The sequence below is a fragment of the Piliocolobus tephrosceles genome, chromosome 11, assembly GCF_002776525.5.
Source record: "Piliocolobus tephrosceles isolate RC106 chromosome 11, ASM277652v3, whole genome shotgun sequence".
Taxonomy (NCBI): domain Eukaryota; kingdom Metazoa; phylum Chordata; class Mammalia; order Primates; family Cercopithecidae; genus Piliocolobus; species Piliocolobus tephrosceles.
In genome coordinates, this window is record NC_045444.1 from 74,529,725 (window position 1) to 74,556,484 (window position 26,760).

A 26,760-nucleotide genomic window follows, 5' to 3' on the forward strand; every position below is an offset into this window, starting at 1 on the left:
TATATTTTATTTTTCTTAATTTAAAAGTCATACTATTATTTAATTTTATGAATTTTTAATCATGTAGTATTAAACTCCTTTTTTATATTTCACAACCTTCTTTTGTTGAAAATGTCCACCTCATGGTGATGACATTTGAGTAGTGCAGAGGTATAGTAAATTTGGTCTGCTGATTAATAAATTTCATAGTATTTTGTTACTTTATTTTTCCAGAGAAGACAAATTTTACATTTGCATATATTATGTTCTTTTTCTACTAATTTAAAAAATTTTTTTCCTTATTTCTTCAGGATATGCTCAATAAATAACCAGGTCTGTTAAGATATAGGTGAAAAGTAACTTTTGAAATGATACCAAATATATTATATTCTCTGTTGTGTTATATTCCATTATGTATATATATAGTCTGATGGCAAAATCCTCAAAGAAATTAAGGGTTTTGAAAAAAAAGAGAAGTACAGTAATTGAAAATGCATCATTTCTTGGTCTGTTGGTATAATATGTGTGGGAGATAAACAGCCAGCCTCTTGAAAGGACTGCAGTAGAACTAGTTTGCTCAGGCAACAACTAGGTTTCAGTAAGGGGGGCAGACTGGATAAAATCTTTAGAAAAAATGCTGAGTGCATTTTGATAATGATTTACTGTGAATGCCAGATGACACAGTGAAATGTTTCCAGATGATGGGAGAAGTGAAAGATGTGGTTACAGAATGTAATGCATTAGAATTAGATTCTGAGTGATGAGAGTAACCTGAGCTGCTTATGTTGACTGACATACTTAGGAATAAAGAATATGATAAAATTATGAAGATCTCCTAGCAGGACATGGTGGTCAGACTTTGAGTCTTAGAGTGGAATGGGGGAAGCTATTTCCGGAATCATGCAAAGCTTTTGGTTTCTCGTGAATTTATCTCTATCAGCTGAGATCTCTAGGCAACAGTGGACAGAGAGTGGGGAAAGTTTTACCCTGAGTGCAGTTACTGTCTTGCCACCTGCAGATGGGAGCACACCAGATTGGGCTCTTACACTGAACACATGAGTTTCCTTTGATTTCTGTTGAAGCAGGTCTCCAGGTTATCAAGGAAGAACATTATTAAACAGTTTTATTTACTGTGGTTGAATTCTAAGAAATGAAAAAAATGCCAATTTTTGAAAAATAGCAAAATATTTTAATTCTAAAAAAAATTTGTGTTACCCTGTAATATACCTGTAACACTAGTCCTCATAGAAGATAAAGTAGAAGTGAAAGGCTATCTTAATGTTAATTCATGAATATTCTGTTGCTAGAGCAGCAGAGTTACTTCCGAGTGTTGTATCTGTAAGATTAACTATTTTATGGACCCCAAATATAGATTACAATGCAGTGCCAATAACTATTTAATCGTAACTTTCTTCTCAGAACTTAATGTGAATTGTCTCTGAGTCTCTGAGGGAATTACTCCAGAAATCTTTTTATTATTGTTGTTTTGTACACGAAGTCATTAAATATATAAAATTGAAAGATCTCAATTGAACAACAGTGCATAAAGTCCTTTACCTAAGCTGCCGAATTTGATGTGTAACCCTCATAGTGAATACACTACACAACAGGTATTAAGAGGACCTCTTTGATGGATAAATAATGCATATAAAAAGATCAGTAAATTTGTATCCCATGCTATATCTAACACAAAGAGAGTAGCTAATATTTTCTGAGCTCAATATGTGCCAGATACTGTGCCAAGTACTTTCATACCTTTCCTAATGTGTAAAACAATCTTAATTGGTAGGTAATTTTATCCTATGGTTTTAACACTGCTCCTAGTATATCACCTGTCTTTGTGACTTTGTAATAGACATGAAACTTCTCTGGGCCTCAGTTAAATAAAAAGTAAAGTGTTTATATACACATCTCTTATCAACAAGCTGAGGAAAAAGTATCGATTTTTCTTCTCCTTAAGTTTGCAAATAAACATAGTTTGTGATGGATGTATAATAGAAAAAAGACAAAATTAAAGAACTTTGGAGGAATTTCTGTTGAGATATTCCTATCTGCTTTTGCCACTCACATTATTAAGTACCTGTGTTTTTTCTTACCCAATGTCCTTTGAATCATTATAGAATACTGTTTGTAAATATTTTTAAAAATTTAAAAAGACTTTGTAATTAAAACCACATTAGCAAAAGAGAGGTCAGTCAACAGTCCTTCATTTATGTTTTAATATTTTGTCACTTTTACAGGATATAAGGCGTGGAACTGAACATTTATTTGGCTGATCCTCATCATGAACCGTGCTTTTAGCAGGAAGAAAGGTAAGTGTGGTCATTTTTTAAAACTTGGGAGTCAAGCCAATGTTGCTATGATGTTAAGCACAGATGTTAAGAAATCAGTTTTTCTTGTTGTTCAACCACCTGGCCCAGAAATGAAGTTAGATTAGAGCAACACAAATCTGCAAATGTTGCTAATTAGCTTTCTTCAGTTATCACCCTAGTGAAAGATCAAAGTTGTTTATTACACTGAGTTCACAATACATATGTGATAATATGTCACCTGGCAATTTGAAGCTTGTTGTGAAATTGCAAAGAATAAAATTATCTGAAACTTCGTCCTAACTTTAGCTTATGTAGCAATATAATACTAAATTTCCTGGGCTTACGTAAGATTAAAGTAACATAAATTCATTCATAATTGTGTGTGTGAGTGTGCATAGGCTTCATGTATCATTGAATAATATGTGAGGATTGGTGGTAGATAGATTTAAAGCAATGAGGCCAAAATAAATTTGTTATTAATTTTTAGGTAGGAATTTAAATAACTATGAATGCAGTATATTATAATGATCACTATAGGACTGAAAGAAACAGCTAGTTAGATGTTGTTTCTTAATGGGCAGAAAACCATGGCATTTGACAAACTATTTTATGATGCACTTATAAATATAGAAAAATAAGTATAACTTGGTTGAGGTCAGTGAAGTTTAAATAATGTATCCTTTTCATTCTCAAAGGAGTTCTCTGGTGGAGGGCATCAGGCTCTCTCCTCTTTTACGTTATTAAGGAATTGGGAAAGAATACTTAAATAATGATAATCAAATTCATAGATAGAAGGTAATGATACATAAATGCTATAGTAGGATTACAGATGTGTGAAGAAAAAATGACCAGTTAGGCCTTATTCCACACTATAAACTTACTAAGATACTGCAGATTGTCAAACAAGGGCCCAGAACATCTAATAGTTTTATCATGATTCAAATATTGCTGTTATTTGGAAGATGTACCTTGAATACTATGTGAGTAAAAATGGCTGAAGAATAAAGTCAACAGTGTGATTATCAAAGGCTCTGTGTCATTTTCTAATGTATAGATAATGAATAGTCAAGAACCATGACTAGTGTTCTGTTCAATATCAGGAATTCAGGCACTGTGTGTTCTCCCTTTAAAAGGTTACAGTGTTAACTGACACATAGTAACATGCCCAGATGAGAAAGACTGAGATGACTTAGGACTTTCAGCCATGCAACAGGAAGCATGACTGAGAACCATTCATGTGTTAATGAGAGCTGTCTTTCAATATTTGAAGGACTGCCATTTAGCCATGGGGTTGAGTTTAGTAAAGGACAAATAGGTGTAAATGATAATGTCACTGATTTAATATAGGGAAAAAGAATTCCAAGAAAGTCATGTAAAAGTTTAATTAAATTACTCAAATTGCTAGCTTTTTTTGGTCCCTGAAGTGAGAGGTGTTCAAACATTTGGATGTGGCAGAGAAGATTGATGTATTCAGTGAGAATTTAGATAATGTAACCTTTAAGGCACTTTTCAACCCTGGGAAGCTAGAAATGTATTATTTTACTTATTTTTTCTGAATAAGGGGAAAGCAAAATGACATTGATTATAGTCTGTAGCTGCTTCTGATTTGTAAATAGTTTAAAAATTTTAAATGTTTTTAAATGTAAAAAAAAAGTCCCAAAAGTAAAATATTGTTTCTTTCATTCCTTTTACTAGTAAGAAAAATCTATAAATAATTCTACGATATATTGAAATTTTTGTTTTGTTTTATATAGAGACAGGATCTTGCTACGTTGCCAGGGCTGGTCTCAAACTCCTAACATCAAGTGATCCTCCTGCCTTGGCCTCTCAAAGTGTTGGGATTATAGGCATGAGCCGCTGTGCCCAACCTGAAGTATTTTTAATAAAGCAATAGAAATCTTACATCACAACTTAACACTTTAATCACTCTAACTTATTTTTAATAAACACTTCTAGGCCTTTTTTTAATATATATCTGCTAACAATCCTCCTTTCCAATCGCTTTAAAGTTGAAACTCCACATTTCTAATTTACTGTTTATTTGAAGGGGGTTTAGAATGGTTTTTCATTGAGAAATCCCAAGAGTTGGATAGTAATGTGAATAACCAGTAATTGTATATTTGTCTCATTTGAACACAGTGGGAGTACAACTATGGGAATAGTGGAGTGATTCAGAGAATCAAGAAGCAGAAGCACTTGTTATTTCCTGATTTGCTTCATTCACTTTGAATTTATTTTGACTTATCTTATTTTTCAGGTCTAATGATTTAGGATCAGGAATTCATTCATTAATATTTTGCTCCAACCTGAAGTTAGAACTTGAAACTGAAAATTTTACCTTAATTCACCAATCAATTCTGACTCTATCATTTGGTGAAGTTGTTAAAGAAAAAAATTTTAGAGCTTGTGCTCCTGGTTTCCATCAATAGCATTATTTCATTAAATTTTAATTTGAGATAAAAAACTTAAATTTTGTGAGAGTATTTGTATATCTGGATAAGCTGGAGCTATGAGCTGTAATTATATCATGAGAGAATATTTAATTTAAGTCATGTTTCCAAAACTACCATTAACATACACTGTGTACAGTATCCTAAACAAATCAAGATGATCTTCTATCAGTAAAAGCTTATTCTTTATTTCATGCCTACCCAGTATACTTGGTCATCACATGTAATCTTACTAAATGATCCTGGACCTCAGAAGCCTAAGGAAAAAAGACCATCTTAAACCTAAACATAATTGTGTGTGTTTTTTTAATTTAATCTCCGAATTAGTAAGTTTGAATTTCTTGATTGAATTCACTGATTTTCTTTGCAAATGCTCTAATGGTGTTAGAGTTACTCAGAGATTCTGAAGAGTGCTGAATATATTAGAGTCATATCATTTTGAGCTCTTTTGAAAAGCTCTTTAAAAATTAGTCAAATATAATAATAGATTAAATTTTAATGATTGTCTTTGTTTTAGATTCTTTCCCTACGTTAATTTTCTCTTTTAATTAAAAAAATTATATATTCTATTTATTACATCAAATATAAATCATTAAGTAAAAAAGCATAAAATAACATGCAAATGATTAAATAATTCAACTAATTACATTTTTTAAATTTAGTTGATATACTGTCGAGTAGATATCATAATGCACAGCACTTAAAATTTAATATTTAAATGTTACTTTTTTTAACGACCATTTTATTCAAATGTATCTATTCATCAACCAGCATTTAGTTTTAAATTTAAAGTACTCAAAAGTAGTTGTTTCACCATTGTAAGCTCTGATGATACAAAAATAATGAATTTACTCTATATTTCTTGATGAGTTATTAATCTAAATGCATTTTGAAAACCTAAATTTATTGACCCAGCAATCAAAGTACATTGATATTTGTCAGATATGTTGAAATGTTGGCATTTTCCTTCATGTAAGTGTTCAATATTGAGTTAGTGACTTTACTTTAATTCAAAGAAGGGGAACTCTTTTTAGAATCTCTATATTACCATTTCTGCACATTTTCATATATCTAATACCTTCTGTGAACACATATAGTGACCAAAGACCATCATATCTATTCCCTACTCAAGATTTAGTCATATCTATAAGGTAATATAAAGAGTCTTATTTTGTCATTTTTTTGCCAAAATATAAATGAGGATGACAGTAAGAGCACATTTGGGAAATCCTTCAGGTTTTATAAATTGTACTGCTCATACTTGAGGTTATGTAATAAACAAGCACTAAATTATAAGCACTTGATATATGGATGCAGATTTTTGTCATTGTAGGAACTGCAGCTTATCCACCGAAATTTAATATTGTGATTATTTTAGTCTGTCAGCAGAGGCAGCTTGGTATACTCATTTTAGGTCGCTGCAATATGAGTCTATAACAGAGTCAGTTTCATCAGTTTTCAAGTAATAGTGGTTTATGGAGAAAGAAATTATTAATACCTCTCTGCCTCAGGATTAGTATGACCCATCGTAGTGAGAGTTTAGTCAGACTTTACATGCTCCTCAGATGTGTTGTATGTTTTGGAAAGGAGACATGAAAAGAATTAAGTGAAGGAGTTAAAAGGAGAAATTGGACGTCTTTTTAGTTTTCCTAAAGGTGTTTTTTTTTATTTGTTTTGTGTTTTATTGCCTTGGAAGAAGTATTGTGATTAACTTCTTTTAATGTATAAAAGCAAGACTATATTCCAAATCTAAGTGCAAATTATTCTTGAATTAATCATATTACTTCCATTAGCAATCACAAAAACTATAGCTAAGATGAAAATCCATATAGAAAATATAAATTTCACACATTAAATGTCAATGTCAATTTTTTTTAAAACTTAGAATGTATTGCTGTTCAAAATATTTCACCCAAGTATGGCTATCATATATTCCCTCTGGTAGTCAGAAATAGCCCCAATTCTCTTGGCCCTTCATCTTTCCTGTTGGAAATACTTGAGAATATTGCATTGTACCCCATAAACAAGTTTAATATAAATATACTGCATTATTATTCAAATGGTATAAAATAATTTACATTCCAAAAATATGTGCCATTTTCTCTATGTCTTCACATTCACCCAGTTTAAGAACATATTAAGGGTATCAAGTTAGTTTCTGTTAACAGCATTTAAAAAATCTAAATTTAATGTTGAAAATACTTTGTTAGTAATACAATATTTCCTTCCAGTTTGTACTTATATGTTTCGTGGTAAAATAAATCTTTGATTTTGTTCTATTCATAGTACTGATTCTAAATTTTTAAACTCCCATGAAAAATAAGATACATACAAAACTACACGAATGGAGACAAAATATCATTGAAGATTGAGAAGTCGTACTCCAAATAAATGGAGATTCAAAAAAAAAGCCAATTTGTTTCATGTAAATGTTAACATTTATTTCTCCCGCTTATGCATTCATCAAAATATTGGGGAAAATGTGTGGGCCATATTAATAAATTTCAAAACTTAAATTAAAAATATTAGTAAAACAAATAAATAACAAGATATAAATAATATATAATACAATTAGTTTTAATATATCCTATCCTTTTGAGTTACTTTTATTTCTAATATTTTTAACATTTATCTAAGAAACATTTTGATTTATTGCATTTGAGACTATTTCTATCCAAAACTCCTGAGAGAAGACCTTCAATCATTGTTTCTTCAAATTTAGAATAAAGATTTATCACAATATTATATTGATTTCCAAATGAACATAGTAAGTTGGTTTATTTCAGTTTCATACAAATGCAGTTGTTAGTATAATATGATAATTTCCCTTTAGAATAGCTAAATCTTGATGGTACAATATAATATTCACAAAGAGTTAAAGAGCAGATTATATTTTATTGTTCTAGGAATTAAGAAAAGTAACCTATAATTCATGAGAGCATAAAGTGAAAGAAGAAAGATACTTGTTTTAAATCACAAATGAATGTAATTACTCATAGCCCTCTGATGTTGTTTTTATATGTTCTTTTAAAATTTGGTATCATTTGTATTATTTGAAAACTTTAAAAAGAAAAGCTAGGGACTTTTATACCAAAGAAAGAATCCTATAATCACTCCCCAGCTGCATTGTTCTTCTATCTGAGTGGTTATTCTTTCTCAATTTAGCAAAGAATCTCAGAATTAGAAATACTCAGATGTCCTACAAATGGTAATGCATGAATATGACACCATGAAAACCTAAAATTTAACTCTGTGTATTTTTTATTGCAGACAAAACATGGATGCATACACCTGAAGCTTTATCTAAACATTTCATTCCCTATAATGCAAAGGTAAAAATAGTTCATATATTACTTAATTTTATTTTGTTATAGTATTATTACTGATTCATGGCTAATCTTAGATTGCTTATATATTGACATTTCCTGGTAAGTGATTTCTGAAAAAAGATTACATAAATAAAATAATTGTGGCATGGGAAGTTATTTTTCTCTGTAGAATAGTTTCTCTTTTTAAAAGTATATTCTTTAAAATTACTATTTAAGTGAAACATGTGTTTTCTTCAAGTGATTTTGGTTATTATTAAAAATATTTGCAATATCATGGCCTGTAGAAACTCAAACCACTAACAAATTAGCTTTCTTTAAAAATATTTTAATGTTACATTACACGACCTAAATATAAAAACCTGCAAATGAGAGAAATGAGCTGCAATTTTCATAAATGTAATTATCATTCAAGAAAAAAAGAACAAAGTTTAAATTTTTATTTTATTGAGATGAAGACGTGTTCTGTAGGCCAAGCTGAGGTGCATTGGGGAGATCTTGGCTCACTGCAACCTCCATCTCCTGGGTTCAAGTGATTCTCCCACTTCAGCCTCTGGAGTAGCTGGAATTATAGGCATGCGCTACCATGCCCAGCTAATTTTTGTATTTTTAATAGAAACGGGATTTCACCATACTGGCCAGGCTGGTCTCAAACTGCTGACCTCAAGTGGTCCACCTGCCTCAGCCTCCCAAAGTGCTAGGATTACAGGCATAAGCCATTCTGCCCACCCTAAATTATTTTTAAAAAGCACACAAAAAGGTGCCTTTTAAAAATTCTTTTGTTCAAGTTGCTACATTTTAATAGAGAACTGGAAACATTAATCTATACTCTGTGTCTAAAGATTTCATTTGTTGTTGAAAAAAATGAGTGAATTCAGTTTACAACAGGGACTTTAAAGAAAGATGCTCTTTTGTAGTTAATGATCACCAAACTTGTAATAATTTTCAGAGAAATTTGAGTCAAAATTTGGAAGAGACAGATATGAGTTAAAGAGGGGATTGGAAATATTAGAGTCAAATTTAAAAGCAACTGAACTTGGAGATGAAATGGGGAAAACAAAACTATATCTTTATAAGAGAACTTAAATGTTGATGGATTAGTAAAGTATACACTGGGATACAGTCAGATTAGGCATAGCAATTATTTCAGGAAAAATTAAAGAATGTTTATTGAGGAGAAAATTAACAGTGTGTGGTAGAAAACATCTAGGGTTCTTATCTTAGTCTGAATCAGAAGGAAGAAACATTTAAAAGCCTATCTAGAAGAAGTTCTTTCAGAGCTGTTGCTCAGCAGTGAATTTGGAGAGTGCACCATCTCTTGTTTTTTTCTTGCTGACTTACCAGCAAAGAAATCGGAAATATTTTCTGTATAAACATATTATACTTGAAATCACTACAGTGCTTATGAATTTTTCTATAAACTTAACATACAAGTTGATTGCCCTAATTTAGCATGAAAAGTTTAGTTAACTGAATGAGAAAAATTTGTTTGTTATCCATCATTTCCACAGATATTGTTCATATTAGCTATTGATACACTATATGAAATCTACACTGAAAATATTTTAATCTGGAAAGCTACTGTGATTTTTAAAGTGCATGCTCAGTTTTTGATATTATCAATCATAGTGGAGTTATATGTTCCAGTTGAAACTATCAATATTATTTTTATGTGACTGATATGCCTCATTTTGAAAAACAGCTTTATAAAAGATTAAAAGGTTATATTATAATTAGATCTACATTTAAGTCTGCCAGTCATTCTGCTTGTCTACATGGAAAAGTTGCCTGTGCCAATTCACAGGTGCATAACAATTTTAAGACATTCTACAGGAAGTAGAGGGTACAGAAACATCTCCCCAGACTGGGACCAGTACAATATGGAAGGGCAGGATGGTTTTATCTATTCTAATATAGCCTCATGAGTGATAATGTATATTTTGTGTACAAAGTAGCAGTCAATTCATTTGAAAAATGTTAGTTTTTTTTCTGAATTCCTTTGTTTGTGGTACTTTTTAAGTTGACTTCATAGTAGAGTTACTTTTCAAGGTATTCTGTATCTCTTGTTATAGAATATGCCACTTGAAGACCAGATCCATGACCACAGAAAGTAGCTTGACACAATAGAAAGAATAATACAGACTCTAGAGCTAGATTCCTTGGTTTATATCGTGACTCCAACACTTGTTTACTGTGTGACTTTGGGAAAATTGCTTAACCTTTCTATGTCTATGATTATTCATCAATAAATAGGAATGGTAACAATAGTAATTTATCACTTGAGTTGTTATAGACATAAAGGAGTTAGTGCTACAACAGTGTCTGAAATAGTGGAATTTTTTTTTTCAGGCAAACATCAGTTCCGTCCCTCAATTCTGTTCTTAGAGCCATTCCATTCATTAGATCTGGCCCATTCAGATTATCCAGGATAATCTCCTTCACATAAAGTGAACCGATTAGAGATGTTAATCGTATCTATGAAATAAGTTTACAGCAACACCTAGATTAGAATTTGATTGAGTAACTGGGCACTGTAAATTAGCCAAGTTGACACATAAAACTGATCTCATACAAGTATTAATGATGGACAAGGTTAAAAAGGCAAATTGGGAAGGCCTTGAATGGCAGAGGCAACAGTTTAGGTTGTTAGCAAGTCCAACAGGATTTTAGGAAGATAAATCAGTAGTGCTAAAAAGGTTCCAGTTTGGATCAGGAGTGATAGAATGACATTAAACCTCTTAAGAAGTTATTTTAATGGTCCAAGGTTGTGGTAATAAGTTTACCATAGGGTAGTAGATAAATTTGTAGTGGAAAATAAAGATGTGCTTAATATTCCAGAGGAAGAATTGAGGTAGCATAGTAATGGTATATAAGCAGAGAATAAGAAAGAATATCTATTTTCATCCTGACTAAAAGGGAGAATCATCATACCATTAAAAGATTTCTGCTACTTCACTCACTTTTGGCATCCACTGGTTACAAATTAATCTGATAAATTTAACAGAACTATTTAAGAATTATTATTCTCCCTGGAGAAATATGTAATAACATTTATGTTTAAGTGTCTTCAGTTTTAAAGCAGTAGTATTCTGTTTTATTTTATAATTCTTTTATAGAACACATTTTATTTCTACATTCTTTCAATTTATGGAACATTGATTTCAAAAATTCACATTTAATATTCATGGTGCAATGATTTCAGATCATATGTTGATATAAAATAATAGATGGTTTAAAATAAACATTGTTCTATGTAGGGTTCATTAGTTTAGAGTTTTCTTTAATGTGAAGTAACAGCATTAATATTCATTGGTAATCTTTTGTATTATCCTGTGTACTCTGTAGTGATGTTTCCAAGTTAAAGGTTATTACCCATGAAAAAATGTGGTCATGAAATCAATGTAGTGGGTCATAGGGACATATATTTAGAGATGGGTAGCAAGGGCAAAAAAGTTGAATCTGGATGTATTTTGAAAGTAAAGTTGACAGAATCAATAGATTAGGTATTAGATTCTTATTGATACTATAATTAGAACATTAAGGCAGAAATTTAAAAAATTCTGTTCCCTTCAATTTTTTATGAGAATGCTAAACTCTCTTTTCTATAAAGATAAAATGCTGGCAGACTTATATTTTAATCAATTTATTATTGTTAGAGTGAGACAGCCATTTCCTAGATGAAGAATTGTGAAAAATGTTTCATTAAAATATTTTTATTAACGATTTTATTCTAAAATGTATAATTATCCCCCCAAAAGTTTACTGTATTTATCCTTTTATGAAAATCTTTCTTTAAGATATACAAAAATGCAAGGATGTATAAGAATGAAGTTATAAAGAGATTACTACCTTACTTTGCACGAGGCAGCAGTAAAGAGAGTCAACATTCCTTGATTACCTGTTTACTGTGTTCCAAGCTCTAAAAGTGAGCAAATCTAAAACAAATAGTAACATGGACCTTCACCTTAAAAACTTATGACGTCCCTGTGGAGAGGAAACAGTCACATGAGACACAGAAAGAATTTTGAAAGAAAATTACATAATGATAACCAACACCTATGCCATTATCTTCTAAACTATGGAACATCTTAAAATCAAATATAGAAATATCATATAACACATTCCTTGCAAACCCTTTCAAAACCATGTCAGGGAGTTTTACAAGTGAGAGAACTACATAGATAATCACCAACAAAATAAAATTCAAATGTCAAGGAGAGTTTTACAAAGAAAGATTACCTTACATTTCAGAGTTTTCTAGAGTATCAGAGTTTTACATATGACATGTGCACTGTTTGCCACTTGGTATGTTAATCAGAGAGGAGGCTTGCTGACCCAGTGAGTTGTGTAGTTTCTAGTGAGCCTTTCCTATCTTTACAACCTAAATTTGCCAACATATATAAACTATGAGCCTGTATTTGGGTTCAGAATACAAACAAAATGACAAAGAACAAAAACACTGCCTTCATTCCCCCACACACAAAATATGTAATATCAGATGTGACACTAAGATATTGGAACTTGAGGATTCTAACCCTTAGTTGGTTGAAAACCACATGTTGGGCACTTACATTTGAAACTTTTAACGAAACCTGCCCAATAGTAATCATAGAAAAATCAGAACCCACCTATCTGACATGCTCAGATGCACCCCTAAAGAGTAAGCTCTATACCAACAACTCCACTGATTCTACCAGAATTTTATAGCCACACAGTTGCTGTATCCTATTACACTAATTAGAGCAGCCACTTCTGGGTCAAAGTATTTGGGTTCAAATTTCTACTTTCTCAACTGTTGTCAGGATTATGTAACTTTTCTGTCCTTGAATTGTTTTACTTGTAAATGAGATTAATAACTACAAATATCAAACTGGTTTGTTAGGATATTTAAATGAGTTAATATATATTTTTTAAAACTTAGATCAGTGTTTGGCATGACAAAAGTTTATCGTTATTAATATCATTATAGAAAGTGTTCTGTCAACTCTGGAGTTGACACTAGTCATTACTATCTCTTGAGAATAATGTAGTGTTGAAAAATTGAACAAACTACTTAGAATGTGTATTAGGTTTTTTATTTTGTCTGTTTGCATCAACTGAAGTACGTGCAGTGACCACTTTGAAAGGTTCTATGGGAAAGGAATACTTTTTCCTGAAGCACAACAGGAGACTCAATATTGCCACCTTGGTGGAATTATGTACAAGAGAATGTTTTGATCATTAAAGAATAATACCATTGTGATTATACTTTCCTGTTACCTTGAGGTAATAGGAGACACTCTGAGGTAACTTTATTCTGAAGCAAAATATTAATACAAAGATTGTCCTGGTCTTAAAAATCAAATACAGAAATGTAAGGCAGTCCTTGTAAACCTTTTGAAACCATTAGGGAGTTTTACAAGTAATCAGTTAATGAAGAGAGAAAGTTACAACATTATGTGGCTTAATGAGTCATAGTAAAGAAGGATCTTTATATAAAAAAATCATTTTACTAATGTTCTTTAAATTGTTTTTTGAAAGTATATGATAAATTACCCTTCAATGAGATATTAAGATTGGTATATGACCTAATTGAAAAAAATTCAGGTTTTAGGAATAAATGACATCTATTAGTGTGTCAAAAAAAGGAAATGAAGAAAGAAAAATCTTCAGATTCAACTCTGTGGAATCATTGAAAGTTGGGCAAAAGGTACAACTCTGTAATCGATGAGATGCCTTGTTGAAACATCCCAAATGGTTTTGAATTGCAATTTCATGAGATTCTTTAGAGCAGCTTTATATAAAAGCAGCAAACATAAGCACTTGCCAGTTTTGCTGGTTGTAGATACCAGGGGAAATATAAGAAACATAAAGAGCTCAATTGCATTTCCAGATAATCTATATCATTTATCCAAAAATGAGTCTTCAATCTTGAAACATAGGAACCACTTTAAAATTTGGTGTTACATGACCTTTAAAAAATATTTATTAGATTTTAAAACTGGTCTTTAATAATGCTAATATATATCATTTGTATTCATTTCAAACATTTTAAAATTAAAGAATGAGCATATAAATTGAAGCCTAACCATCATTTTTCCAATTAAAGAGATAATATATACTATAATATGTATTGATAATTTGGGATCTGTTACCACTTAGAATTTTTGCTTTATGTGTCAAAGTAATACTGACAAATATTTAAAAGGAAATTAGAAATCTGTAAAATGTTACCTTTCCCTTGTCCTCTCTATAGTGGGAAACTGTACGGTGTTTTTTATGCCAAAAAAATATGAAAGCAAATAAAAGCATAGTAACAACTGGAAGGTTGTTCAATTGTGACTTGTATTAATAGCTAGTATGTGCTTATAAAATACAAGAATAAATGGAAAAAGGGCAATGGCAATAAACACTTAGCATTGCATAGCTTCCAAATTCTTGAGATAAACTTTCAGTTAATTCTGAAGGTTATCATTACAAACTGTTATTCTACATCTGAGAGTACTCTATCAAAGTGTTATATAGCTGCTAGAAATTATTGAATAGGAACTAAAAACTTTTTTAGTCCCCATTACATTTCAGTATTTACTATAGTATCATTTTATTATTTTAAAAAATGCAATATATGTGTTATGGATTCAAAGACAGTTCTGAAAAGGACTTTAGTATTCATTATTCAAACTCGGTTATTTTCTTGATAAAGTCCTTCAAGATGCAGTGAAGTTGTGATTTGTTTAAGCTTACACAGGAAGATAGTAGCCAAATTAGGTGTGAAATCAAGTATCTGATTCTCTTCAACATCCATTTGTCTATTTATTGTGATATACTGCTTCTAATTTTGGAGAGTAATTAACCAGCAGATGAAAGAGCTAAAGACAAAGTAAAATGTATGTATGTGTCTGCCACTTGTATATGTTGTATGTGAAATTGCTTCATGTGTGGAGCCCTGCCCCTGTCTGTTAAATGATTCTCTGGACATCATTTTAAACCAGGCATGGTTTGGCAGAGATGCAAATGGGCTAAGTAGACTAAATAAAGTCTATGTATTAGCCTCCCTAACACAGAGGCCATATGTCTAAGCTTCCATGAAGTATTGTATCTTTCTTTATTCTGCTTTGCTTAATGATATTTTTATTAACATAATTCCTGGATAAAAATGCTTTGGTGTTATCTATGTCCTTAAATGGTTCTTCACCTTCAGAGCATCTAGTTATACATAGGACATTTTCTGAAAGTTGAATATATTTATCATTTATTTCATATTTCTGCATAGATGTGTTTGGCCCTAGATGAAATAATTTTTGTTTTTTATTTTATTTTTTAGACAGGATCTCACTTTGTCACCCAGGCTGGAATGCAGTAGCACAATTTTGGTTCACTGCAACCTCTGCCTCCTGGGCTCAGATGATCCTCCCACTTCAGCCTCCTGAGTAGCTGGGACTACAGGCCTGCACCACCACGCCTGGCTAATTTTTCTGTAGAGATGGGGTTTCGCCATGTTGCTTATGCTGGTCTTGAACTCCTGAGCTCAAGCAGTCCACCCAACTTGACCTCCCAAAGTGCTGAAATTACAGGCATGTGCCACCATGCCCAGCTGAAATAATTTTAAAAAGCTTGTTCATAGCTAGAGAATGTAAAGAAGGAAAGGACTGATTTAGTCTCAAAAGGGTCAAGCAATAGCATTCTGAAGACTAGACTGTGAGACTTAAGGATCTGAGCAGAAAGGAAAAGTAAAGATACAGTTTTGGAGGAAAAAACATCTTTCCAAAAAATAAAAAACATTTAATGGTTTTATCAATACCATTTCAGTAATGGTGTTTTGATGAGCCACTAAAAGCAGCATATACGTGACTAAAATCAGCATAAAAGAAAATTAGCAAACAGGTGAGCATTTTTTTTTATTATTCTTATTGTTGTTGTCATTTTTTTAACAGAAAACGCAGGAGAAATGAGAATGAAGAGGAAAGGATTGTTAAGAGAAGTAAAATGTGGCAGGAAACACCAAGGTTTTGGAAATAATTTAGATGTGAACATTGATGTTATCAATGTTACCAATGGATAATATGGTTGCATTTCATATATTAAGTAGGAAAATGGTAGGTGAAAGCAATTTGCCTCCAGATTCACTCTTTGTCATTTTATTCAAAAGGTGTAAGATAACACAGGTGGCCAGCACACTCTAGAGACACAAAATCTCTTCAGAGGACAAATTAAGATTTCTACTTACAATGTTCTTTCATTTTAAGAGACATTTTAGAGGAAATAATCTCTCATCCCTTAGGCAACATATACATAAATTCACATATTTTACATCAAAATAAAGTCATGTTTGTCTTTCTTGTAGTATTTTGAACTATGAGAAACTTCATTTCCAGAGCTGTTATGCATATTTTTACATTTAAGAATAGTCTCCTGTTGTGTGCTTATTTCTTCAGTTTCCAGAAAAGTGTGTATCATCTATTGTTTTCCTTTTTGCTAGAACTAAGTGGTTTATCTTTCTAAACCTTTAAATCATTTTCATAAATGTAAACATAGACTCCAGATAGTAAATCAGATAGTATTAAAACACCTCCTCTTTCAATATCTTGCACAGATGTGATAGCAAAGTAGTACAAAGAGGTTGCTGGGATATGGTGTAATTCATATAAGCAAAATCTGAGGGAAAATGTATCTCCAAGTATGGAAAACACAGAATAACACAATGAAAAGTCAACTGTTTACATTATTAGGTCTTCAAAGTGTTATGTATTTCAGAATAATAACTTTTATTTTGGAAACACGTTATGTGCTAATTATTAAAATTTAAGCAGTACAGTTAAGCACAGAATTACAGAAATGAACACATTGTTCAAACTCTATCAGGCAGAAATAACCCAGCATTGACTTTTGGTTAACAGTATTCCAGGCATTTCTTTGCATAAATACAAGTGCGAGAATGGATATACAGATAAAAAAAAAATAACATTTAACATATAAACAAGACTCCACCAATAATTTTCTAAGCATTTCACATCTGTCATCTCATTTAATCCTTAGACAAGCCAAGTGAAATTGGACTACTTATACGTCCCATGTAACAACTAATTGATAACATGAAACTACAAGTAAGGAAAGTGATGCTGGGGATGAATGGATAGACTCCTAGGAAGAATTAACTTTTGAAAAAACGAACTTATAGCCAGGTGCGGTGGTTCACGCCTGTAATCCCAGCACTTTGGGAGGCCGAGGTGGGCGGATCACGAGGTCAGGAGATCGAGACCATCCTGGCTAACACTGTGAAACCCCATCTCTACTAAAAATACAAAAAATTAGCCAGGCATGGTGGCAGATGCCTATAGTCCCAGCTACTCCGGTGGCTGAGGCAGGAGAATGATGTGGACCTGGGAGGCGGAGCTTGCAGGCAAGATTGCGCCACTGCACCCAGCCTGGGCAACAAGGCAAGACTCAGAAGGAAGGAAGGAAGGAAGGAAGAGAGAGAGAGAGAGAGAGAGAAGGAAGGAATTATAACATGGATACTGTTTTAAAATAACATTGAACTTTACTTGAATTTAACAGAAGAAAAAAAGTGAAGTGAATCGAAGGAGTTCCTAAATTTTTTATATATCTATCTCTTTGCCAAAAGAGATATTAGTTCCTAAAAGGTTGTTCTAAGGTTCAAGAAGATGATGATGAAGGTCATTAAGTGTTTGGCATTATTGTGTTTTTCCTTAGTAGCACATTTCAATTTTTGACAGTAATGCATATCATACATGAATGATAAAGTGAATAGCTGACTTACATTTCTGCCTGGTAACATACTCCACCTCAGTTTTTGTTTCTTATTTTAGTTTTACTTGCCAGGATTTGCAACGTTTACATTTTGTTCTGAAATTATAATTTCCATAGCAGTTTAATCTAAATTAAAGATTCAAATGCATTCAGATCACCAAACACTTTATTTCCTATTTCTTCTCTATTTACGAGACCTATATTTATAAATTTCAGTTTTTGTCCTCAAGATTTTTTTCTAAAAATGACCCAATGACTTGAAAGTTTTGTGGGGTATTTCAAACTTGAGAATATCTATCATCTTTATGTTTGGATCTTTCTTTGCCTCAGAACATCAGTCATTGTTGCACATTCTTCCTTTATTCTCCTGTAGAAAAAAATCTGAATTCATCTCAATTTCCCTCCTTGAAGGTGTCTTACTTTTTCTTGGATGCCTGAGACTTCATTTTTTATCCTTACATTTTAGTTATATAATTGATATGTCTTAATGTTGATTGTCCTGTTCCACTATTCCTACTGGTTCTATCGTTAGAACATTTTCTTCTTTCTTCTACTCCCCTTGAGAAGTCTCTTTTATACCCATGAGTTAAATCACCATCCATCTCTTGATGACTCTCCTGCCTAAATATCATCCCTAAACTCCAGACCCAAACATTTGTCTACCAGACACATAATTTTTAAAAGACCTTAATATAACGTAAGGATAAATCCCAAATCAGGCTTGTGACAGTCTTCAATAACCTTATCCTCCTCTATCTGAGCCAGAAACACCACTAAGGACTGTTGGTTTCAACTGACAGATCTAACTCAATCTGGCTTCAGCAAGAAAGGGAATGCGTTGGTTTACATAAAAGAACACCTCACAGGGAGGACTGTCTCTAGGCCAACTTGATTCAGGGCTCATTTGATAATCTCTTCCCTTCAGTTTTCACTGGGTTGCCTCAGTTCTCAGACTCTTCCTACTGTCCCCTGGCAGAGTCAGATTTACATGACAGCTCTCAGATCCACTTCTCTAATAACTCAAACTCACCTTTCTGAATAGAATCTTCTTGACCCTTGTGAGTTTGATATGGATCATATGCCCTTCCTAGTCAATCTCTGGATAATGTGTTCATGCCAGCCAGTGAATGACGAACTCATTGACTTAACCCATGTGACATAATGCATTCCCAGACAACATGGACTGCTTGTGGAGAAAGGGTAGGTCCCTAAAGGAAAGCCAAGCCAGTTACTCGAAGAAAGGAAAAAGGATGTTATAGATACAAATACCATTAAAAAAGCACTCTGCCACATGTATCAGCTGTGACCAGTGTTCCCCTCCCTTACCGTCTACATCTAATTAAACATTGAGACTTTGTGTTTGTTTGAAAACCTCTTGAATATGTGTATTTCTCCACATAGCTACTACTGTCCACCTGGTGTAGGTCAGTGCTTTTCCTAATGTCTATGATGAAACAGCAGATTTTTTTCCCTAATCTATCACAGACCCGTATTTTTCAAAAATCTTGTTGTAATATACTCAAAATGATACCTCCTTTGTCAAAATGCTATAAAAATTGGTAAATGCTGACTCTCAATATCTGTATTTATCTGGCATGCAACACTTGGTGTCAACTGCTATAGGCCGCTGTCATCTGTCTCACACACAGACCTTTACAGAAGTCTCCACACATCAGGTGGACGTCCTCTTCCTCCCAGTTCTGATATGGCTCCAAAATAGGAGTGAGCATTTTTAAATGAAAATCTAGTCATTTTGTCTTCCAACCTGAATATCTTTAAGTAGCATCACATTTTTCTCTTAAGCTATTCCTCTGTCCTTAACATAACTTTTGGTTTGTCCTCTAAAGCCTCATCTCTCTTATATGTTCTTTTTTTTCTATGTGATCCTTTGTTTTTTCTCATAATCTCTTTCCACTCTTGCTCTCCTCAGGGCTTCTGTCTTTACCCTGAACATACACGGACTCCACTATATTTCCTGGCTAAATGTCAATGCTCTGCTTAGCTTGTTCCTTCTGGAAGACTTATCTGATACCACTTTCCTCTCAACTAAATCTCCGACTCAAGGGTTTTTGTGGTATCCTGTGCTTAACCACCCTGTCCTAGTTCTTCTAATCCTATTTTGTAAATTGCTTATTTAGTTGTCAGTATGTATGCTTTCACTAGATCAAAGCATCTTGGGAGGTAAGGCCAGATCTTGTTCATCATTATATCTCTGCCCCAACACTATTACTAATAGCTTACTTTCACTAGTTACTGTGGAAATTTGGTCAATTAATGGGTCCATCTGAGAAAATGTAAAGAGGGAACTCAAGCCAAACCAGACTGTTCATGCAACACAATTCTATACCCAATGCCTAGACAATAACTACATATATGCCCTCTTCTGGGGCTTCCCAGGCCCCAACTCCATCATCCTACTTTACCAGTTCCACTCTAACGTAAGTCTTAGCAAACACCTCTAATGCCTTGAAGCCAGAAAGTGAAGTCCTCCACTGTATTGTCAAGGCCACCAGGAGAAGTGAGTAGAAGATTAGTCCCATGTTCTTCAAAATATAACAACAAACTCACTTATCTAAAGAAATAATAGTGATTAAGGGGTATTATTCTATTACTGCAACAGAACCAACAGTTTAGAACTGGGAAGGCTGTGTCCTGTAAGCAAAAAAGCATGGGCTTTGGAGCCTCATTGAAATGAATTAAAAGTGGACACTACAACGTAATTTCAAGCCTAGTATTTAACTCAGTTTTCACACATCTAAAATGCAAATAATATCTTCTTTATAGAGCTTTTGAGACATTTAATTTAAAAAAAATCTGTACAGTGCCTAGCACATGGTTGGTGCTCATTAAATGTTAATTTTTTTCTCTTTTATCTCTTTCAAGTATACCAAGATTTAACAAAGATTTGATATACCATTGTTACACGGAAGAAAAGCTTCCATGATTTCAAACAACTGTCTTACAGATGGGATTTTTTAGACTGTAGCACATTCATTAGGAAGTTAGTCCCTGATTCCTTGCATATTTTAATAACACGACGATTTCAAAATTCAACATTACGAAATTGTAGAACCAAATTGAATAGATTTGCACAATCCCCCTCTCTTCATGCCCTGTCACCCAAGCAGATTTTATCTGTGACAGAATTAATCACTAATGATGATAGGCATGGCAGCAATGGCTAATTACTTCCTAGGAGATTTAAATTCAGAAGAGCATGAGTCACCTCACCCCAGACTGTGCAGGTTCAGATAAGAAATAGTATCATGAGCATCAAAGTAAGCAATGAAGGGGCTTGACCAGCTTTTAGTTGATCCCTAGCTGTAATCCTAAATAATTGAAACTAGCTTCTTAGCTCCCCCAGAGTTTGCATTTATTTCCAAGAAATGCCACACCACTTTCTTGGTTACATGTCTGTTTTTATTGCTCATTAGAATGGTATTGCTCTAGGCTTGCTCACATAAACATTTGGCTAGGAGATGATGGAAAAAAAACAAAGCAGCAAGCTTTACCAGGAAATAAGCTATTTTTATTTGCAGATACTCAAACTAAAAAATATTCTTCAGAAACTTCTGGGGAAAATATGAGCAAGATTAAATATTCTCAAGTATTGCCAGAAGAAACATGTCAATAAAAATAATTATTTTCAGGGTGTAGAGTGAGAAAAAAACCTTTAAAATTTAAGCAATGAACTTAGAATTTTACAGATGGTTTTATATGCTTGTGTGAGTGTGGACACAGCAGGTTAAAGGAGTAAAACAGACATTATAATTGATAGGGTCTGGATTTGTGTCCCTACCCCAATCTCATTTCGAATTGTAATCCCCAATTTTGGAGGTGGAGCCTGGTGGGAGGTTATTAGATCATGGGGGGTGGTTTCTCATGGTTTAATACCATCCCCCTTGGTGTCCTAGCAAGAGTGAGTTATGGCAAGATCTGGTTGTTTAAAAGTGTGTAGCATCTCGCACTCCTTTATCTTTCCCCGACTCTGGCCATGTAAGATATTCCTGCTTCCCTTTCACCTTTCACCATACTGGAAATTTTCCTGAGGTCTCTCCAGCCATGCTCCCTGTACAGCCTGCAGAACTGTGAGCCAATTAAACCTCTTTAATTTATCAATTGCTCATTCTCAGGTATTTCTTTATAGCAATGTGAGAACAGACTAACAGATATCAATGAGTTACCTGCCAGTTTTTGAAAAAGTAATTAAGATGAAGAAAAAACATATAGCAGAATTGTGATACAGAATGCAGTCCTGGTAGCATTGTGTCAGCATTACTTGAACATCTTTAGCTTGAACTTTTGTAATAAATTAACAAATGAATATTATCATTTATTTAGTAAATTTCATAAGCAATGTTCTTCTGTATGTTCTCCAGTATACTAAAAATAGCAAAGAATGCAAACATGCATAACATTATAGTAAATGGTCCAAACAACAGGACATTAATTGACTAAGTGGGTGCAGTGTGTTTCTATGACCACCAATATAAAATGGAAATATTTTTAGATAAAGATAATGGACTATTACAACTTAAAATGACTTTGTTGTCTGTTTCGCCATGAAATACCTTATAATGAGATGATGTGTATATCTGTAGTGAGTATGTTTACTTTTTTTAAGGGTATAAATTAACAATCTTTTAAACAACTTCTAAGAGGCAAGTTTGCAATTTCAGAACTGATCAACAAAAGAGATGAATATTTTACTATTTTTCTTCAGCATATACTAGGTATAGACTCCAGATATAGAAAATGTGTGTTCCACGGTCTCATGGAAGAAACCCACTACAGAGATTACACAAAGCTGATGGTTGAAAGAACAGACAGATCCTTTGGATCTAATGCAAGGCTTTAAAAAAGGCAAAGAAAATGTTATAGTAAAAGAAAGAATCCACAAAAACATGAGGGATCTGAGATGCTTCGAGGCACAGCTCTCTAGGGTCCTTTGTTAGTCACGCAAAAATCACCTCTAGATTATGAACCAACAGCATATGTGGGAGGAATTGTGGTTTCCAAAGACTTTGTTCTTACCCTGGCTAAGGATTAGTGCTAGATTTCTATACATTCCAGAGATATCCATGTAGCTGGCTTACCATCTCACACATATTGGCACCTTGACTTATACTAAGGAGCATCCATGGGAAGAATGAAGAAAGACTTCCTAATAGATGCAAAGAGCCAGTAGAAATTACCTTAGTGTGTCAGGTGAGGTGGCCATTATAATCAGAGGTAACAGCATACTCAGCATCCCAGAGACATACCAGAACTTGGCACATTTTAGAAAGTTTACGGGTTCACTGTAGCTGGAGAGTATGTAAGTAAAATAGACAAAGAGTTAACAGAATACTACTTCAGTTGCATTTCTGGGTGACAGACTTGAACTTGAGATAGGGGATAATGAGGTACTGGGTCAGAGATACCTCTTAGTTCTAGATGTTGAATTTTAGATTCTATAGAACATCTAGGTTGGAAATACCAAGAAATAATTAAAAAGCCCCAAATATAGAGCATAGTCTTTTTGTGATCACGCAATAAACACTAAACAATTAAAAGATGAATTTTAAGAGCTCTAATGATTCCTGTCAGAATTAGTTATAAATAGGAAAATGAACCAAAAAAGTATTTTAAAATCTATTTCATGCTGTGCACTTATGTTAGAACAAATTATTGTTTTCAAGTTTCATTATCCTCAAAGATAAGGATGTTCTCTCAGTTAAGAAAGGCATCTAGTGTTCTATAGCACTGTAGGATGGCTATAAATAACAATAATATATTATGTAGTTTCAAATAGCTAGAAGGAGGATATTGAATGTTCCCAACACAAAGAAATGAAAAGTGTTTGACATGATGGATTTGGGAATTACCTTGATCTGATCACTATATTCAAAGCATCACCATGTACTCCATGAATATGTACAATTATTATTTGTAAATTAAAATATTTTTCTAAAGAAATAAAGTTACACAAGATCAGGTGAAATCTGGCTTTATGTGAAGAAGGAGTTTGCAGTGGGAATTTCATTATGACTTCTTTATACCATGTGGAGTCAAATTAGACATTCTCTTTCTTTTGTTCCAGTTTCTCTTTTATCCAAGGGTTTTAATCAGTCTGAAGTTAGAATTTATTGAAATTAAATTCATAAATGTATGTGCTGTGTGTATACATATTATATATATACACACACATATACAAATGCACTTATATATGTATATATATACAAGAACCCTGTACTGTATCTTACAGACTGGGGAATAAATGGTAACAACTTTTAAATCTAGCTGTCTTCATGTTGACAAAGCATCTTTCACATAAGCAATTCTTTTGAAACCTGAGAAAAGAGAAACCTGGATTTTTTTTTTTTTTTTTTGAATACTAAGCAAGTTCCCTTCAAATACTTAATAGCAAGGATCATCATTATTATATTGTGCATGTACCTCATCCTGCCTCATGGTAAAATGTCTAAAAGTCATCACAAACATCAAAAACTCATCTTGTGTAAACTACAGAAATTACATATGTTATTTAGAGTAGTGGCCCCTATACCTTTGCAAAGTGTCATGTCTCTGCCAAGAATTACTACCTTACATTTCTTTATGCTTTTATATTCCAGTGAAGTATTCAGAACTTATTACATTTTATAATAGGAATACAACTTCCAAGTGCATAAATTACTTGTATAAGGTCACACCATGTAAAAAGTAAAACCTGGTCTTCCATGCAGGTAATGTTCTTTTCAAATCTTAAATTATTTGAAATGTAATTGATTTGTTTTTCTAAGACCAGCCGAGTGGGCACAAAAGAACCAGCGAATAGGCAAGGCTAAAAGCAAAACTGCAAATTTATTCTTTGGTCATCTAGCTTCAGGGACCGGAGCTGGGGGGGGGCGGGGAGCGGGTGGAGTTTCTAATACAGTCCCGACAAGAGTGGGGGCTGAGAAAGCTCACCCCCGGGCATCTGCTGGGAGCAACTTTTCTAGAAGTAGAAGGGCAATAGGCGGGGCACGGGCATGTCGGGGGAGAGGGGCCGCTCTGCAGGTGCCACCAGGTAAATCTTGGTCTCCTCGGATTGACATCACCTGGTGCATGCCTGATTAATCTGCACCTTCCCGGGCGTCAGCTGCATTCTCGCACACATGGGAAGAGTTGGTGGTGAAGAAGAACCCGGAAGTGCACCATCCTGCCTCCGTTCGTCCAAACAGTAATGTTTTCCTTTTTTAATCTGTCTTTTCTAGTTTCAGAAATATAAGAGTAGAGGAATATATAGTCTACCTATTTACATATGTTGAAACATATAAAGATAGAGGTAGTATTTTTATTATTATGATACAACTCTTATTTTGAATTTTACATTAAATCAACCTTCTGCATTGAAGTATATATAAAAGAGAAAGCTATTTTTGGGAATGATTGGCTTTTAATCCACAGAATGCTGCTACCTGATACCCTATTACCACGTGCTTTTTAAAAAATATATTTAGTTCCTTTCTGCACTATCCTAATACAGATCATCATTTTGGCAACTACGGCATATGTATCCTTGGCCAGATTAAGAGCTACTTTAATACTTTGTGTCATATGTCACAGAGCAGCATTCTCATTGAATATGCAGAATTAATCTTACTTGGATTTATTTAAGATGAATCAGTGTGTCTTATACTAGTGTGCTTGTTAAAAATACAGATTTTCTGTCCATTCATTTTGATTTGGTGTAGAATGAGCCTGAAAACCGAAATTTTGACACAATGTATGTGAGAAACACTGGGAAATATAAGGTTACTTTCTTTCTATTGGAAGATGCAAACAGGAAAATAAAGTACACAGATAAAGCCTGTATTGATCAATAATGTCTACCTTGTCCCCTGCCAATCTTTATAGGAAGCTAATGATAAGCCACAAATTAAGTGGCTTTAGTTTCAGTTTTCTCTGCTCCTGCACTCCAGCTGTGGCAGTGTTAATAAGTATCAAAATTGCCCAAAGGTGATGATTTAGGAGAGTAAAAAGAAAATTGCAGATGTTAATAATCTTTTGTACTGGTGTTACCTAGATAAATAAATCTTTTTAGAACAAGAGTCTTATAATAAAGTTGACTATGCTAAAATAAGTACCAGTTTTCCAATGAAATAGAAATGCCTCTCTTAAGCTGTTCTTGGACATGTTTGCATAGTACTGACATCACCATCAAGATTGTTTGAATGTCCATCTCTGATTAACAAAACTTGGAGTCAAAATTATATAGTTTGTCCTAATAGTCCTCTGCTTTCCTCCACTGGCTCTTGATACTCCCTCAATGGGGCCCCTTTTTCAAATTCTCTTCCCTTTATTCATATCTTCTAACCAGCCATGTTCTATCAAATTGGTTAAAGGTTAGAGATTGGTCATTGGTCTGTGCTGACTTACCAACTCTATTAGTACTTTAGCAGTAAGCACAATCCTGCTAGCACTGTTAACTGCTTAAAACTTGTCCAGCATGTGTTCTGTCTTTATGTTCATGACAGTTCTATGAGATAGATACTGTAGTTATAATGACCCTATATATACTTAACTATGTTGTTTACTATTAAGGCCCCCATTTTATGGATAATAAAATTGAAGTTTATAAAAATTACAAACTTACATGCTTTGGCTCTGTGTCCTCACCCAAATCTCATGTGAAATTTTAATCCCCACATATCAAGGGCGGGGCCTGGTGGGAGGTGATTGGATCATGGGGGCAGTTTCCCCCATGCTGTTCTCATGATAGTGAGTCTCATGGATCTGATGACTTAAAAGTGTCACACTTTCCTCTCTCTCACTCGCTCTTTCTCCTGCCTCCATGTAAGACTTGCCTGGCCCCACCTTTTGCTTTCTGCCATGATTTTAAGTATACTGAGGCCGTCCCATCATGTGGAACTGTGAGTAGGTTAAACCTCTTTTCTTTATAAATTACTCAGTCTCAGACAGTTC

General features: G+C 33.4%; 1 protein-coding gene across 33 annotated transcripts in view; it reads left to right on the top strand.

Moving 5' to 3' along the window:
- GULP1 (GULP PTB domain containing engulfment adaptor 1) overlaps positions 1–26,760 on the top strand; it is a 320,008-nt gene that overhangs the window by 196,793 nt on the left and 96,455 nt on the right. For 32 of the 33 annotated variants that reach the window (XR_004229212.1, XM_023212402.2, XM_031936478.1 and 29 more), the window contains 2 exons: positions 2,220–2,291; positions 8,012–8,073. Coding sequence is in view for 32 of the 33 variants with exons in the window: in XM_023212402.2 (XP_023068170.1) it covers positions 2,264–2,291; positions 8,012–8,073 (90 nt within the window). In the remaining variant the exon portion in view is untranslated. Of the gene's footprint in view, positions 1–2,219; positions 2,292–8,011; positions 8,074–24,428; positions 24,540–26,760 lie in introns of all 33 variants that reach the window. The other variant, XM_031936474.1, reaches the window with a different exon arrangement.